Source organism: Eurytemora carolleeae, unplaced genomic scaffold (genome assembly GCF_000591075.1).
Source record: "Eurytemora carolleeae unplaced genomic scaffold, Eaff_2.0 scaffold331, whole genome shotgun sequence".
Classification (NCBI taxonomy): Eukaryota; Metazoa; Arthropoda; class Copepoda; order Calanoida; family Temoridae; genus Eurytemora; species Eurytemora carolleeae.
Genome location: NW_019396227.1, coordinates 209,155 through 224,636, shown reverse-complemented (window position 1 = coordinate 224,636; position 15,482 = coordinate 209,155). Strand labels below are relative to the sequence as shown.

General features: G+C 33.9%; 3 protein-coding genes across 4 annotated transcripts in view; all 3 read left to right on the top strand.

Annotated features, from left to right (window-relative positions):
- The window catches only part of LOC111698716 (serine/threonine-protein phosphatase 2A activator), a 20,478-nt gene extending 4,996 nt beyond the window's left edge, over nt 1-15,482 (top strand). The window contains exons 2-8 of the mRNA XM_023469126.1: nt 501-505; nt 12,054-12,121; nt 12,563-12,613; nt 13,312-13,410; nt 13,872-13,952; nt 14,712-14,795; nt 15,013-15,482. Coding sequence (XP_023324894.1) covers nt 12,085-12,121; nt 12,563-12,613; nt 13,312-13,410; nt 13,872-13,952; nt 14,712-14,795; nt 15,013-15,299 — 639 coding nt within the window. The 5' untranslated portion in view covers nt 501-505; nt 12,054-12,084 and the 3' untranslated portion in view covers nt 15,300-15,482. The remainder of the gene's footprint in view (nt 1-500; nt 506-12,053; nt 12,122-12,562; nt 12,614-13,311; nt 13,411-13,871; nt 13,953-14,711; nt 14,796-15,012) is intronic.
- On the top strand, nt 501-7,275 carry LOC111698715 (28S ribosomal protein S18b, mitochondrial). 2 transcript variants are annotated; one of them, XM_023469124.1, is made up of 9 exons: nt 501-625; nt 817-873; nt 1,640-2,147; nt 3,475-3,807; nt 4,771-4,848; nt 5,743-5,794; nt 6,012-6,124; nt 6,792-6,878; nt 7,169-7,275. In XM_023469124.1, the coding sequence occupies exons 4-9, from the start codon at nt 3,551-3,553 to the stop codon at nt 7,266-7,268; spliced, it is 687 nt and encodes a 228-aa protein (XP_023324892.1). In that variant the 5' UTR covers nt 501-625; nt 817-873; nt 1,640-2,147; nt 3,475-3,550; the 3' UTR covers nt 7,269-7,275. The 2 variants fall into 2 exon arrangements, with proteins under 2 accessions (XP_023324892.1, XP_023324891.1); XM_023469123.1 differs by having other exon boundaries at nt 2,811-3,807.
- On the top strand, nt 7,270-10,918 carry LOC111698717 (serine/threonine-protein phosphatase 2A activator). The gene is made up of 5 exons (XM_023469127.1): nt 7,270-7,396; nt 9,032-9,095; nt 9,489-9,567; nt 10,272-10,343; nt 10,796-10,918. Exons 1-5 carry the CDS (start codon nt 7,282-7,284, stop codon nt 10,901-10,903), a joined length of 438 nt encoding a protein of 145 aa, XP_023324895.1. The 5' UTR covers nt 7,270-7,281; the 3' UTR covers nt 10,904-10,918.

The window sequence follows — 15,482 nt, the reverse complement described above, 5'->3', positions numbered from 1 at the left end:
ACTCAACTGTTACACAGTAGGGATGTCATAAAAATAGGATTAAGAAGAAACTGATAAGTTTGTCCATTGGATACGCAGATTAAGCGATCGGGATTAAGGATATCTCATTCTAAAGTTTTAAACTCAGCAGGCGCGAAAAAATCCATGTTTTTGTTTATTTAAAAGAAAAATTTACAATAAGAAACATTCGGTCTCCCCACTGAATTCTGTTGGTTTGGTCAGGATTGTATAGTTCCTTGGCTACAGCTGCACGGTACCTGTCCTGTGTGCAGGAAGGTTTTGTCTGGGGATGAGAACCAGGAACCAGGAAACCAGGAACAGGCAGAAATTTACGATTAAATCTTAATTTAGTTAATAGTGTAGAGCAATCTTAATTTTCTAAAACTCTTAGTTTGATGTTTTGCACAGCTGCGGTTCCTGATAAATAAAACAATAATGGTCTGGATCCCAAGCAAACTGCTTGTTATTGTTTATAAATACTTGTTTCAGGTTTCCTATAGTTCGATGGTAGAAGGGGAAGAGGGAGGAGGGGGAGGTGCAGCAGAAGATGCTTCCTATAGTTCGATTGTAGAAGGGGGAGGAGGGGGAGCGACAGAGCAGGCAGTAGGAACGGGCGGACTTACAGGTAAATAGTTATCTTGAAAAAAATTGGAGTCACGTGCGCAATTTTTAGGCTCGCATTTTTGTACTTGTCTTAATTCAAACTTTGCAGTTTTTATTTTTATTTATTTGAGATTACTCTTAAGTATGGAGAAAAATTCAATTTAATTATGATTTGTAATTTATTGGTTCAGGATTTCTATTCTTATTGTTTAGGTTTCATTCAGAATGCATTCAGTAGTATCCTTAATTCTGCACTTCAAAGTAATTCAGGTACACTTGCAGATGTTCGGTATTTTTCCAAAGGCATTTTCCTAAGGGACAATTTCATAATCGGCAATTTCCTAATGGTTAGGTTAGGCCTTCTGAGGCGACTTAGGCTGCAATGGGGGCCAAGCGCTGCATCTTTAACTGGCTAGGGTGCCGACTCAACTAGTGCAGAGTGCTGCGGCTATACCTGGCTAGGGGGCCGAGCACTGCGATTAGTACAGACATTGGAGTTGGGAAGTTGCCATTTGGGAAAAAACCTTTGGGAAAGTACCTAACATCCCCTTTCAGGTGTTAATATATTTTTTGGAAAATAATGATCCCCTCCCTTTCGAATAGGATGAAAAACTTGCGCTTGAATTAAATTTCAGTTTTTCCCCAGAGCATTAAATATGATTCCCATCATCCGCTGGGAATGGTTAAACTTCAATTTTGATATTTTCTAGTATATCCGATCTAAGGGGTCAACCCAACTCTTAGAATTTGTTAATTTTTAACAATTAAAAAGTCAAAGAAATTGTAAATACAAGGTTTTTTTTGCTTCATTATTAAACGTTTTAGCTCCTTTGAATGTAGGTCCATGAACTACAGACTCCCAAAAGCTGTTTGTTCCCGTTTTCTTTCCAATCAAGCATACTTCAGTCAGCTTTAAAGTTTGGGCCAAAACTTATTGAGACAGTAATCCATAATCATTGAACAAGGGGTCACAGGAATCTTTCCTTTAATACAAATTTTTAAAAAATATTTTTCGAATGATAGTTAATTTTGCCAGATGGAGGTTCAACTCTTCGATCTAGTCAATCCTTCTCCGGGTCCCCTTCAACCACAAGCACCACCACCTCGGGTTCAGAGAGTAGGCCAGGTTTGAGCTCCGGGACGGGTCGATCAACTACAGCTACCGGAGTATCGGACAGTGAGAGTTCGGAGGACGGAACTCCCTCGAGTCGAAGACAAAGACTTGATTCCGATCTTATAGATTTCGACTTGGAATAGTTTCGCAATATATTGTATATTAATCAAACTTATAAAATTAAATGGATAAATGACTGATATATGAAGGCCTCTTTTGTCATCAAATAATCAACAATTAATACTTGCTGACCTTATAGTTGATAGTTCTAATATTTGTTTTTGAATTATTCACTTGATTTGATTCGCTTACTCATAATTTCAAAATTATATTTTCTTATTTTCTGTTCCGAATAGTAATTAACAAACTTACCGAGTTATATATTGATTCATTCATTCCCACACCCATTTCTCTAGTCTTTAAAGACCAGGTAAGTGAATATTATCTACTTCCCCTTCATTGCAAAGATGACATACTAACTGTTCTTTTATTTGGAACAGTTTTTGTTTCGGTTGATCCCAAAATTTTTCAGATGATGATAATAATATTTTTTTTGCTTTATTTAATTGATTAAATTATATATGTAGTGATAATAAAATATTGTAATCCATAAAATTAAAGGATGATTTTGTTCCTTGCGAAGATATTTATAATAAAGCAGCAAAATTCTCCATGCACAATTTGCCCGATTTATCTCCTATCTAAATACTCGAATGACAATAATTTTTTTTTTGGGAAGGGGGGAGTTAGACACATGAGACCTATTGTTAGCTCTTCTCATTAAAGATCCAATGAAAGCAAAAATATGTCTTCTTTATTTACTTTCTTAATATCTTTTTTATAAACCAGTTTAAAAAAAACCAGTACTTTAATCTGCATTTTTCCCCTCCAGAGAGAAAAACAGAAAAAATCCAACAAAAATTATTTCGTCTTGTCCTTTTGCCTGGAAGATATTTATGATCATTAGGGCGATTAATAAACGTTTAAAATCATATCTTTAACCTAACTTAGACCCCAAAATCTAGTCTCAGTTTAAGTTCATGAAGTCCTTTCATTCATAACATAAACCCTGTTTCTAACATCTTCATTTCAGCAAAGAACTTCCCACGCCCCTTTGTCCGCCTTACCCCTATGCGAATCTTTCGCCGTCGTATTCGTCCGCCTTTCATCCCGCTTATCTGCCGTCGTTTAACTTCTTCGCCTTATCCCTTCGCCAATCCTCTGCCGCCATACTCATCAGACTTCTTCCTCCGCTAATCCTCTGCCGCCGTACTCATCAGCCTTTCCTTCTGACATTCCTCTGTCGCCATACTCGTTAGCCTCATCACCTCCGCTATTCCTCTGCCGCCGTACTCGTTAGCGCCATTCCTCTGCCGCCATACTCTTCAGCCTCGTCCCCTCCGCCATTCCTCTGCTGCAATATTCGTCCGTCTTTTCTTCCCATTAATCCCACAATCCGTCTGACCTTACCGCCTTCCACACACCCAGTCGTCCGCCTTTCCTCCTAGCCAATGCCATAGTCTGCCTTCCCTTCCCACCAACCTAATTGTCCAATGTCTACCTCCTCAAGCTTTGTAAATTAAAATTGTATTTATCGTATATCTGTGTCAAGGCTTTCTCTGTCTCATCTTTTTTTCACATGCATGATGCAATGATGATTTTATTATTGTTCTAAAAACAAAACTTTTTGGATTTAGTCTTTGCTGTTTAAAACCTGTGTTTGGAACTTGATAAATTGAAAGCGTATTTTGCTAAAGAAGATGGACAGACGAAGCAAATCTCTTAAACAGATAGAAATATGTGATAAATATTTTTTTTGTATTTTTAGATAAAATGTCATTTAGAAACATTCTCCCTTTAATTCGGAAACCTTCTAGAAACTTTCCTATTTCTCATTTTCTGCAGAACCAGTTGATTAAAACTAATATCAACCATTTAAAACTTAGACTTCCGGTTTCTAAAAATACTTTTTGCACTTCTCGCTCACTTCTCGCTGCTGACGATGAGGCTGAGGAGGAGATTAAAGAGGAGGAGGAGCAGGATGAAGATGGATCTGTGCACGGAGACAATGTCGGAGATTTTGTTGAAAAGTAAGTTTTTGGCGCTTTTCTCTCTCCATAAATCAAGATTGTCTTTTAAAAACTCGTAATATAACTCGTAAGATCGAAAATAATAAATAATAAAAGGGAAAACAAAATAAAAAAGGAATTGAGCCAAAAATAACAATAATCATTGCGAAGAAATGTTTCTCTATTATAAAACGAAATCTCATATATTTATTTTCTCATATAAAGATATAAAAGTCTCCCCGAGGCGTATATTTTCTAGAAAAATCATTCTCCCCTTTTAAAATTTTTCCCCCCTAGAAGTAAGGTAAACTTTTGAAAGGTTTTATTCGCTAAATTATAAAAATTAAATAATTTTTTTGTGTAAAACGTATAAAAAAGGATAAAAATGTTAATGTCCAAATTTTAAATTCTTTCCCCATCCAATTCTTGAAAAATAATTTTTCTTAATTTTGAAAAATGTACACCCCTGAAGTTAACATAACCCATTGCACCCAAAAATCCCACTTAGTAACTTGTAGGAGCATTCAATCTGCCATAAATAATATCTTACGTCTGTATAACCTGCCACAATAAGTATCTTCGTATATAAAATATTCCACATACAATCTGACATAAACAATATCTTACGTCTGTATAACCTGCCACAATAAGTATCTTCGTATATAAAATATTCCAAAACAATATCTTACGTCTGTATAACCTGCCACAATTAGTATCTTCGTATATAAAATATTCCACATACAATCTGCCATAAACAATATCTTACGTCTGTATAACCTGCCACAATTAGTATCTTCGTATATAAAATATTCCACATACAATCTGCCATAAACAGTATCTTACGTCTGTATAACCTGCCACAATTAGTATCTTCGTATATAAAATTTTCCACACGCAATGTCAACCCTTTATCTGGTCACACATTTTTTCAATGAACCCCTGTTTATGTAAGTTGACCATTTAGCTTTAATATTGTTATTTAAGGTATTATGATCAGAAAGATAGATCTCGTAATATCCCGGTTGAGCTCTCGATGAAGTATTTAGAAAGTGTTGCATATAGGTAGGAAGGATTTATAATTTGAACATGAACTAGAAACCAGAAACAAGACGTCGGATTTAATCATTATTACGAGCAGCCAGTTCTTAGGATCCGGATCCGGTGGATCTGCAAGATTTTGGCTTCCTGGATCCGGATCCGCAAAAATATGCGGATCCACGGATTCGGATCCTAAGGGTAAAATATCAATCAAAAACTGAAAAAAAAGCTTTTAATCCTATAACCCAAATCTGAACTTATCAAAAAAGGGAGATTATAAAAATTTCCTCATTTCTGAATGATTAATCAAGTTTTTGGATGAAAATCAGCGAAAAAAATAAAACAAAAAATTTGAAAATTATTTTTTGTTAAAAAAATTCAGTAAATCTTAAAGAAATGACCTGGATCCGGATCCGGATCCGCATCAAAATTAAATGGATCCTAAGCACTGCGAGGAGCTATCCATACCAAGTTCAATCACTTCTCGTTATTCATCAAATCCTACTTTAAAAGATTGAAATACTGTTTTTAAGATAACAAGATTTTAGCACCAAAATTGAAATTTTGACCAATAAATTTTTAAAATTTTTTAGTTTAGTTTTCGAGTGAGCTGATACCTTCTTTTCTTTTTTAATGCTGTAGTTTTTTTAGTTGCCTATTTTTTGGCATCAGATTGCTTTTTTAAACGTATAATTTTTATTAATTGCCAGCTGAAGTGCCGGCGTTGCCCGTGGAAGTTTTAAAAATCGATAATTAAAAAAATTTAATTTTTAAATAAAAAAAATTCTAATTTTTTAGTTTATGTCACCCCGGGCTACCCATGAGTGTCCACAAAAAAATTCAGCTCATTCGGTTTTGGCCGGCTGTAGGGAACATCTATACGAATGTGTTGTTTTATTATATAAAAATAAAATATAGGGCTACTTATGGTGATGAACCAGTCTGGACTCACTATAGAAGAAATATGAAGGTATGTACAAAAAATGTGGGTTNGGGGATCCCTAGCTCATTGCTCAATGCTCATACAGTAAACATTTATTACTGAAACCCAAAAAACTTATTCATGTAATGGTGAAATATTTAAATGTTCGTATGCATAAAACATTATTTAAAATGTGTGCATGTAGGGTCCGGGGTGTGGGTGGGGTTAATAAAACGTCACCCCTGATATCTTCGATATTGTGCAGGGAGGAAACCTTTTTATCCCAAAGACCCGAGAATCCTGTATCAGAGACAAAAAGATTGCCAATGCTAGTCCTTGCCCTATCTGTCGGGATGAATATCTTGTCGTGGATTACAGGTTACTCATGAAGATATTTATTTATATTTTCTATCTAAGATTCAGGGGTATATATATTTCCTATTTATGATTCAGGGGTATATATATTTTCTTTCTATAATTCAGGGGTATATATATTTTCTATCTATGATTCAGGTGTATATATGTTTTCTATCTAAGATTCATGAAGATATTTATTTATATTTTCTATCTGAGATTCTGGGGTATATATTTTTCTTAAAAATAATTCCCCCCTTTTTTAAAAATAATTGTTTCCCAAGAAGTTATATATGTTTACGCAGAGAAATGAAAAACTTGTCTTTTGATGCCCCATACTTCATTCCCCCCCTAATTATCAAAAATTCTAAAAAATATACAACAACCCTGCTGAGATCCTTCGTGGAAACTTAGGAATATGAAAACGACTGTGTGACTTAAGGATTGGTTTTATCACAGTTTAGGAATGTTGGATTGATATGTTTAGGAATGTTATATTTAGTTTTAATCCTCTCTTTTGGTACACTCTGATTGGTAGAATTTTAGGCAGTTTAGCAGATAACGATTAAAATAATCTGAAGATTAACAAATAGAGAAGATCAAGCACAGATCTCTATATCCACAATTCTTAAGTTTTCAGCTCAGCTCAAACAATATTTTGTAGTCGCATGATGATTGATAATATGTTTAGGAATATTGGATTATTGCAACAGTTTATCGATCCATACTCAGGTGCTCTCATCGATCCATACAAGACGGGAGTGTGTCAGTTTCAATGGTGGGTAACGATAATTTAAATATTAAAAATTTGTTTCTTTTGTTCAATTCAAATCCACAAGACACGTTATTAGAGAAACCATAACTGAAATTATTTTTAAATTTTTAGTGATGTATTCCATTTTTTCTTGATAAGACATGGCCTTTAAGAGTTTCTTTGTGATGGAAACATGTGTATAAATCAATTGAAATTACGTCTACAGTCGCGATAGCGCAAAATAAACAACTGATCCATTTCTTATGGAAAATCTGGAATTTATTAAATAAGTAATTATTATAGCATATCCTTAGGCGACGTCTGCAGATCCATATTGAGAAGGCCTTGGAGCACGGTTTACTAAGCGTGGATGCCCCGTTGTTATATTACGACGAGGAAATTTACAGGAAATAATTTCAGATTTAAAATGGCGGAAAATCTCAACGTGAAGAAGTATGATTTTCTTGTTCCAACCAAGATGTTGAATTGTCCGAGTAAAATGAAGGTTTGGATGGAATCTGAAGCTTATCAAGATTATTTAGGAAATTAATGTTTCTTAAATTAATGTTGAAACATTGAATCCAATAAACGTCAAAACGACTGAACCAATCAGACCCTATTATATATGGTTATTCGGTATATTGGCGAAATCTTTTTTTGGTTATTGTTAGTTCATTTAATAAGAAGATAGAGCAACAATTAAAACTTAAAATCGAAGGCTATATTAACTTATTACACACAATATTTTATTTTAGATAGGTAATTTGACTGTTTTAACTTTAAAACATGGCTTCGTTCTCTACAAGCTATTCAGAAGATATTTTGTATTTGCATGATACAAAAAGTCGCTTTTTGTATCAGATAATGTCCCCTCTCCCGGTTTTTGGCCTAGTTTCTTAGATTTGATTGCAATTGTGGCAAAATGTGTTTCCATTTGGATACTTTTTCCGGCATACATTCTGAGCTTTGATTGTATGTGTGGCAGATTTTATAACAGTGTCATTGCACATGTCATGCTAACTCTGTAATCCATGCACCCAGGAAGAGAGCACTGGGTTGCTGAGAGGGGTGGTTACCTGGTAACACTTCTGTTATTGGGGAGTCATCATAGATAGATAGATGTGCCAAGATATAACTTAAAAGCATTTTTTGCAGTTAAAAAATGTTTTTGACATGTTCATGCTTTTAAAAACTGAAGGTGGCATATTTTTTAACTTTGAATGCATTTGTGGCAATTGTTGTGTCAGGGTATTACTTAAGCATTTGTTATGATATAACATAATTTTGTGGTAGATTTTATGCATTTAGATAATGTTTGTGGCAGATTTTCTACGCTTCAATTGCAAATGCGGCAGATTTTATTTGTCAGGGTATTTCTTGTGGCATTTGTTTTCTGACTACATTATTTATGGCAGATTTTAAGCTTATTAATGTCAGAGTTATGCAGTAAGATAAATTTTGTGGCAGATTTTCTAGCTTCAATTGCATTTGTGGCAGATTTTATGTGTCAGGGTATTTATTGTGGCATTTGATATCTTTTAACAGATTTTAAACTCAATCATAATTTGTGTGGCAGTTTTTTTTATGAAATATGAAGAATGTTACCAACTGAATATCTTGATTGGCATTTTTGGCTGAAATTGGCCTTTTCTTCTGTTACTTGATAGACTTCTCCCCTAAATCGTCAGGTTTGTTCTCTAAATGGGAAGATTATTCTCCAAAATTTGTACGTTTCTGCTCAAAATTTTCAGTAGTTAGCGGTAGGTCAGTTGGGTCAGGTAAACTGACCCAAATTTGCTCTGGGAGGAACCCTACGCCGTTGCCTGAAGAATTTCTTAACACATGAAAAAAATTAGAATTAAAAAAGAACTTAATTTAAAAAAATTAATTTTTGAAAAACAAAAAATTAATTTTTGTTAGCCTATTTAACCCCCAAGGGTAAACTCATGGGTTTGCAAAAAAAATGTCAGCCAATTCGGTCCTGCCGTTAGCATATATACAAATATATATGTGAGAAAAGAGCTTTATTAGATAGATCATATGAATTAAACGCTTCTAGAATACAATCTGAATCAAATTCTTATTTTTGGTTTGTTTTGTCTTTAATCAACAAAATAATCTGTCAGTTAAAGCATTAAGTTTACACTTAACAAATTATTGAAACATGAATTTTCCAGGATTTATCGTGTCGATAGGAGAGAGTATTGAAGGAAGGAAAATTAATGAAGAGATTTTGATAAGGAATTCATTATTTTATTTTGTAATTTTGTAATTAACTAACCCCCCCCCCCTTCATCCTTTATGGTTTAGGATTATTATCCTAGATCCTTATATTTTTCTTATATTTTATTTACTTAAATATTGTTTTTACTTATTTTTTTAAATATATTTTTTTAAAATATCACATATTTATTTACAACTTAGTTTTCATTCTTAAGGATATGAAACTAAATCTTTTCCTTACAGCTGAACTATTTATGTGAAAAAAAATGGACAAATATAAGTAATTGAAAGTAATTGAAAAAAATATTATAAACAAAAGGTGGAAAAAGTACTGTTGTTTAAAAAATATCAATTTTTTTATTGTTAACTTTTAATTTTAAATCGGAAAAAATAAAATGTTACCGAGTTCAGTGAGCGGTGTTCTCTTGTGATATCTGTGATAAAGAATTTAAAAGAAGTGGCTGATCAGACACCACCAACAGACATGCAGGCAATTCATCCATACAGATTACAGAGTCCAAAACTTTTAAGTGATAAATTATTTTAATTAAATTAGTTTTTAGTTTTTGGTGAATTGCATGAATTTTTTGGAAAAAGGTTATCATTTTTGCAAGTAGTTGCAAGGTTTCAAGTAGTTGTTCAGATCTGAAGTATACAAAACAGTTTTTGGAACACAATGCCTAATCAATAACTAGGATTTTTAAAAATGGATCTCGGGAGGGATTGGGCACAATCTGTAAATGGAGAGTCACCTAAAATTACTTCTACTGTCTTTTTAATTTGTGGAAACATGAGATAGGAATGAAGGTAATACCACTATTTTACTATGACCTTTTATATATTCCTGAACTGTAAGCCTAATTTCAAGTGACCTTCCATTTGTTGATAGGTATGTTCGATTTACAACAATACCATTTAAACCTTTGCTTGATCAAGGATTTCGATGATATTATAAAGCGGAAACTTATGTGTCAAGAGATCGCGCGAGTGTACACTATAGCACGGTGAGTACAGTGTACACTGTAACCTCGAGTCTCCCTGCACTCAACCTTCAGCTATACGAATAAGGGTATCCACCTCATCATTGTCCGGAAAAAGGTTTAAAGGGTACGGTTGTGAATCGGACATGCCTCTCTATAAATGGAAGGTCCCTTGAAATTATGCTTACAGTACCTTAGAGTATGGATTGATTAGAGCCGGTATGGAAACCCTGCATATCGGGATTGGTTTGATAAAATGGAATCATCAGTTCCCACTCTTCTAAAGGTAAAATACAGGGTTACCCACAAAGGATAAGACTGTAGAAACGATTTCTTGGTTTAATTTAATCTTCTGACTTAAAATATAGTCAAAGAGCTTGTTTAATGATTTAACAAAGAGCGAAACCTGTTTATAGTTGAACAATATAACATCATCTCAGATATTGTAGATATTAATATCTAATTATAAAGCAGTAATCTCAGTAGATCATAATGTTTTTATTAGGAAACTCGCTAGAGAACATGACTGTTTCATTGTTAACTTTATTTTTCTTCTCTCTCTATTTATGAAGCAACCTGCAATTAGAAATTGAAATCAATGAATGTAAAGACAATCACCCAAGCTAAGTTTCTATATTAGATGGACACAAGCTAGATATCCAATGATGTGGTTTGTAATTATTACAAATATTGTTATTTTTATTATAATTATTATAATGATCATTATTTTTATTTGAGGGAATCCTACCAGCTGATCTAGAGCAGGCTACGCTAGAGATAGCCCCCTACCTGATAGATGGATTTGGTAACAGGTCAGTAATCAACATTAATTTTTTAATTTTATAGGAAGAACATAAAAAAATGGGGTTTGAAAGTAGTTTCTATATCTTAAATGACAACGTACTTACTTGTTAGCTTGTAGGATAATCTGCAGAGGGCCTCTTGGTCCATAGCGCAGATATGTCGGTATAGCTCTTACGGAACAGTTTGCTTGTCAGATCCAGAGCTGCAGTAATAGCCTCGCCCACACTGATCCTGATTGAATAAAGTTACAGATTAAAGTTCCCTACCGCCTTCAGTTTGGTGGAGCGCTTTGTTTAGGTGTGCATCTCATATCCTACAGGGGAAGCAAGGAATGTACACAGAATATAAAAAAACTCCATCTTCAGCCTGGTGTAACTGAAAGAAGGAGTCTAATCCCTGATAGGAATACAAGCCATGCACAACAATACCAGTCTTTTACTCGATCAGCTGTGAGGACTGGACTGCTGTGGAAGATTCCTCTTAATGGGGCTTTAGGGCTTACAACTCCCCATTTTGCATAAGGGGTACAGTTATGGGTTTTCTTAATGCCCCTTAACTTGGAAAGAGTATAATTGAAGGAATAAAGGGAGAAATCCATCATCTGCAAACCTCCTTATCTCTCTCCTACCTGCTCCACAACTCAATGTCAAAAGATATAACTTTAGCTGGCAAAAAATACATTTACTTTATCAAATGCAGCAGAACATATGGGAAAAACATATTTGTGAGGAGAGGGGATTGAAAAATTATTTATATAACATTTATACCCCTGTCGTAACCCAAACATCTTCAATTATTCATAAGTTTGAAGAAATCCCACAACAACGGATACATTTTATTTTACTCCGGATCCGGATCCAAGAAGCTGTAAAGCATGTAATGAAGATCCGGATCTATAGAGTAGAAAAACACGTGTTACTGTTTAATAACATGATAAAAGTGAAGTTATTTTCTTCTCTTGCAAATTACGTGAAATTCTGTTATTAGTTAAAACATTAAATTCAGAATACCTTTCTAAATAATTAAAGGGGCATAGCAAACTAAATTCTCTTAAAATTCTCTTATTAAGTTAATAATATTATAAAAAGGACTCTATTCAATTATTACGTGTAAAAACAAGGCAAAAAGAAAATATATTTTCAGCTAAATACAACATCGAAGGTTAAAAACCAAAACTAAAAAAAAAAATGTTTTTAGCCCGATATCTACAAACCAGATACAGGATGGAGCCTGCCGGAAGTATGGGGGTTTGGAACCTAGGTAACAAAAATAAAATTGCTGGAAATATTTTGTTTTTAAGTTTTCAAAAACATGGCAATATGTTTCTGAAAATTTTGCTATGATGGTTACGAAAAGGATTTATGAGCGGTTACTAAAATGATTGAAAGAAATGTTGAAAAAAATTACTAAAGTTGCAAAAAAGGTTATGAAGAAATTCATAAAAAATTTGCTCTTTTAAAATGTAGCCTAAAAGATAAGGTTACTGAGAAGGTTGAAAAAATATTTTACTAAAAAAGGTCGCACAAAATTGCTCTTGTAAAAATTTCATGAAGATTGCAAATATGTTTGCTGAGAGAGGTAAAAAAATCAACAATTAATTAGGATTGTTTTTGTTTGCACAAAATTAAATGTAAATGAATTAGAAAATCAAATAAATGATTAATAAAAATAAATTCTTTATTTTATTTTATTTTATTTCAGATGATTATCAGTTTGTTGCATTCATCCTAGGAGCTGCTCAGCTGATCAAAGGTATTTATTCAACCGACATTTTTTGTGTAAAATATATCTAGTTCAGCGTTAGTTCATATTCCGAGGGAAGGAATTTAATGAATTTGAGCTAGGTCGCTAATCTATCTGCCGGTTCAAATTTGAATCGGTGATGAAAGATGCGAACCGGCGGTAGACTTGAGACCTCTTCAAGTCATTAGAGTCTTTCTGGTAATAATCTTAGCTCTTTGTTGCTGATAAATCTACAACCCTTTCTACATTTTAGAAATAATAACAACTAGCCGAAGTGCCCGGTGTTGCCCGGCGTTTGGCCAGCTATAGCTAACATACAGATATTCAAATATATGATCGAAGAGAATTATAATAAAAATAACATAAATCCCTATTTCTTTACTGGCATTTAAAAAACATAATTGAATTGAAACAATTTGATTTTCAACGTACTTTCCCTGTCCTTTGGGGTTGTTTGAGTTACCATAGAAATTGTGTCTAATCGGTTTAGCCGCTTTAACGTTTATCTAACACAACTAAACCAATAGATAACAAAAACAACGATAATTCTCAAGGAAACTGATTCTTGATTTCGTCGTAAAAGCATTTGGTTAATATTTTATTGCAGTAATTCAATTATCATATTAATACTTGTAGTATTAGAATTTCGTTTAATTTTGAGCCTTCAGTAATCTCTTGAATTCTTGATTTAATATTGATATTTGCAGGATCCCGTGTAAAACCCAAGAGTATTGCTGAGCCTGAGATTGCAGAGATGTTAAAAAATGATTATCATTTCTACGCCTGTTTAGCGTTCATCAATCAAGGTAAAGTGTACATCAGTCGAGATAGCAGTGCATAGGATCCGGTTCCGGATTCGCAAAAATATGAGGATCCAAAAATACCAACCAAAACCAAGCTAATTTCTGAATGGTTCACTTAAGTTTAGCAAAAAATAAACTAAAAAAAATCTTTGAAAAATTTTCATTAGTAAAAAAAATCAGTAAATCTTGAAGAATTATGTGCAGGACCTGGATCCGGATCCATTTTTTTCAGCGCGGATCTGCATAAACTATTGATGTCAACATTGTCAAGTTTAATCGATGGTGGTACGCGCTTATCTAACCGAAATAACAAGATACAAAATCACTGATTAAAATATTACCCCATGTTCCTTGATGAAGAATCAAAACCTTAATCAAACACTGAGCTCAAAGAAATTTTCTCACCTCTTTTGGATTTTACTCAAATAACTTTTCATCTTAAAATAAATGTAATTTTTGTTTAGTGAAAACTGGACCCTTCCACGAACACAGTAATCAGCTGTGGAATATCAGTGCTGTCCCACTCTGGTCTAAGGTATTCACAGGTAACATGCTGGACGAATTGGTATTACTTAACCCCCCCCCCCCCCTCCTCATGCGTAATGCCCCCTTCTACACATTACCTTTATCTCATTTCTCTAGGTATTTTAAATGCAAGGTCGCTTCAATGTACGGAAAATGTCGTCTGCTTAGCGTAGATAGATATAATCCGCAAATGGCGTCACTGATTATAGAGAGAAAAGGGACGATATATGTGGATTCTAAGGAGACGACATTTTCCGTAGATTGGAGCGCATCGAGAGTAAGCAACCTTAATATACAACCTTGGAGAATGGCAAATATAAATGAATACTGTTATAGCCGGATTAAATCTTAATTTTAGATAACGATCTTAAACCGATATAAACATAAGAATATTTTAATTTGTGTTCAGTGACTATTTAATCGACGGTTTTGCACAAAGATGATTCTTTCGTAAAATAAACAACCAATACTCATGTCATACATCTCATTAAGAACTATTGTAAAAAGATTAACTAAATGGAGAGTTTATCAAATATAAAAAGGGTATCCGGAATAGGAACCGAATACGTAAAAAATGTTATCAATTAATTACTCATTTTAAATGATAAACTTATAAAATATCCAGTATTAAAACCCAGGACCTAAATAGGAAATCCAAATATCATTGAGTAACTGAGCCTCCAATCGTCCCTGCTACTCATAATTTGAACTATTTTTTAAATATTTTGATTACACCCACCTTTTATTTTGGGCGAACATTCCTTTTGATTTTTTTTCAGGTTTGATTAAGATGTACAGAGCTGAGGTACTGTGTAAGTTTCCAGTAATTCAGCATTCTCTCTTTGGTTCTATCTTCACATTAGGATCTTTGGAAATTCATTATTGAAGGAAGTAAAGGGGGCAGAGAGATGCAGGGGTGAAAATTATCTCGAAAAATCATTTTTCCCTCTAAAAGTAAAATATGCTTTTTTCTAGTGCTGGGTTTGAGGGTTTCATATGAAATTGTGCTTACAGTAACTTCAAATCACGTTTTCAATCCTATTGATTAATGAAAAAATCATTTTTGAATTCCTGGTTCAGAGAAAGCTAAATCTGTGTTTACTCTGCCTGGTGAGGAACAGCTAAGAGTAGGAGTACCTGGAGTTGATGCTAAGGTTCCAGGAGTCCCTGGAATATCAGGACAAATCTCCGGAGTTTTACCAACTCCAGGGTGTATGCCAGGACGTTTCCCAACTCAGGGAGCAATGTCTGGACGTTTCTCAACTCCGGGAGAAATGCCGGGACGTTTCCCAAGTCCGGGAGCAATGCCGAGACGTTTTCCAACTGCAGACGGGATTGAACATTGTCCAGCCCCGGGTGGTATCTGATGTCTAGGGTCTAGAACCCTGACAGTGTTTACATCCTAGATGAGGAAAAATAGAAAAATATACATTTCCTCTAAATCTTGCAATTCTGTGAATTAAATATATTAGCAGAATCCTAATTATATTCGAGTCGAAATATTTATCAAATAAATTGAAATTTAATTTAATTTTCTCCTGGTTTTCAGA

What these genes read in the sequence shown, in the direction of transcription:
- LOC111698715 (XM_023469124.1), top strand. Translation starts at nt 3,551, where the DNA reads ATGTCATTTAGAAACATTCTCCCTTTAATTCGGAAACCTTCTAGAAAC. An exon ending in TATCTTGTCGTGGATTACAG is followed by an intron (nt 6,125 to 6,791) that starts GTTACTCATGAA and finishes TAATATGTTTAG; the next exon opens with GAATATTGGATTATTGCAAC. An exon ending in GGAGTGTGTCAGTTTCAATG is followed by an intron (nt 6,879 to 7,168) that starts GTGGGTAACGAT and finishes GCATATCCTTAG; the next exon opens with GCGACGTCTGCAGATCCATA.
- LOC111698717 (XM_023469127.1), top strand. Translation starts at nt 7,282, where the DNA reads ATGGCGGAAAATCTCAACGTGAAGAAGTATGATTTTCTTGTTCCAACC. An exon ending in AATGAAGAGATTTTGATAAG is followed by an intron (nt 9,096 to 9,488) that starts GAATTCATTATT and finishes TACCGAGTTCAG; the next exon opens with TGAGCGGTGTTCTCTTGTGA. An exon ending in CAGTTCCCACTCTTCTAAAG is followed by an intron (nt 10,344 to 10,795) that starts GTAAAATACAGG and finishes TTTTTATTTGAG; the next exon opens with GGAATCCTACCAGCTGATCT.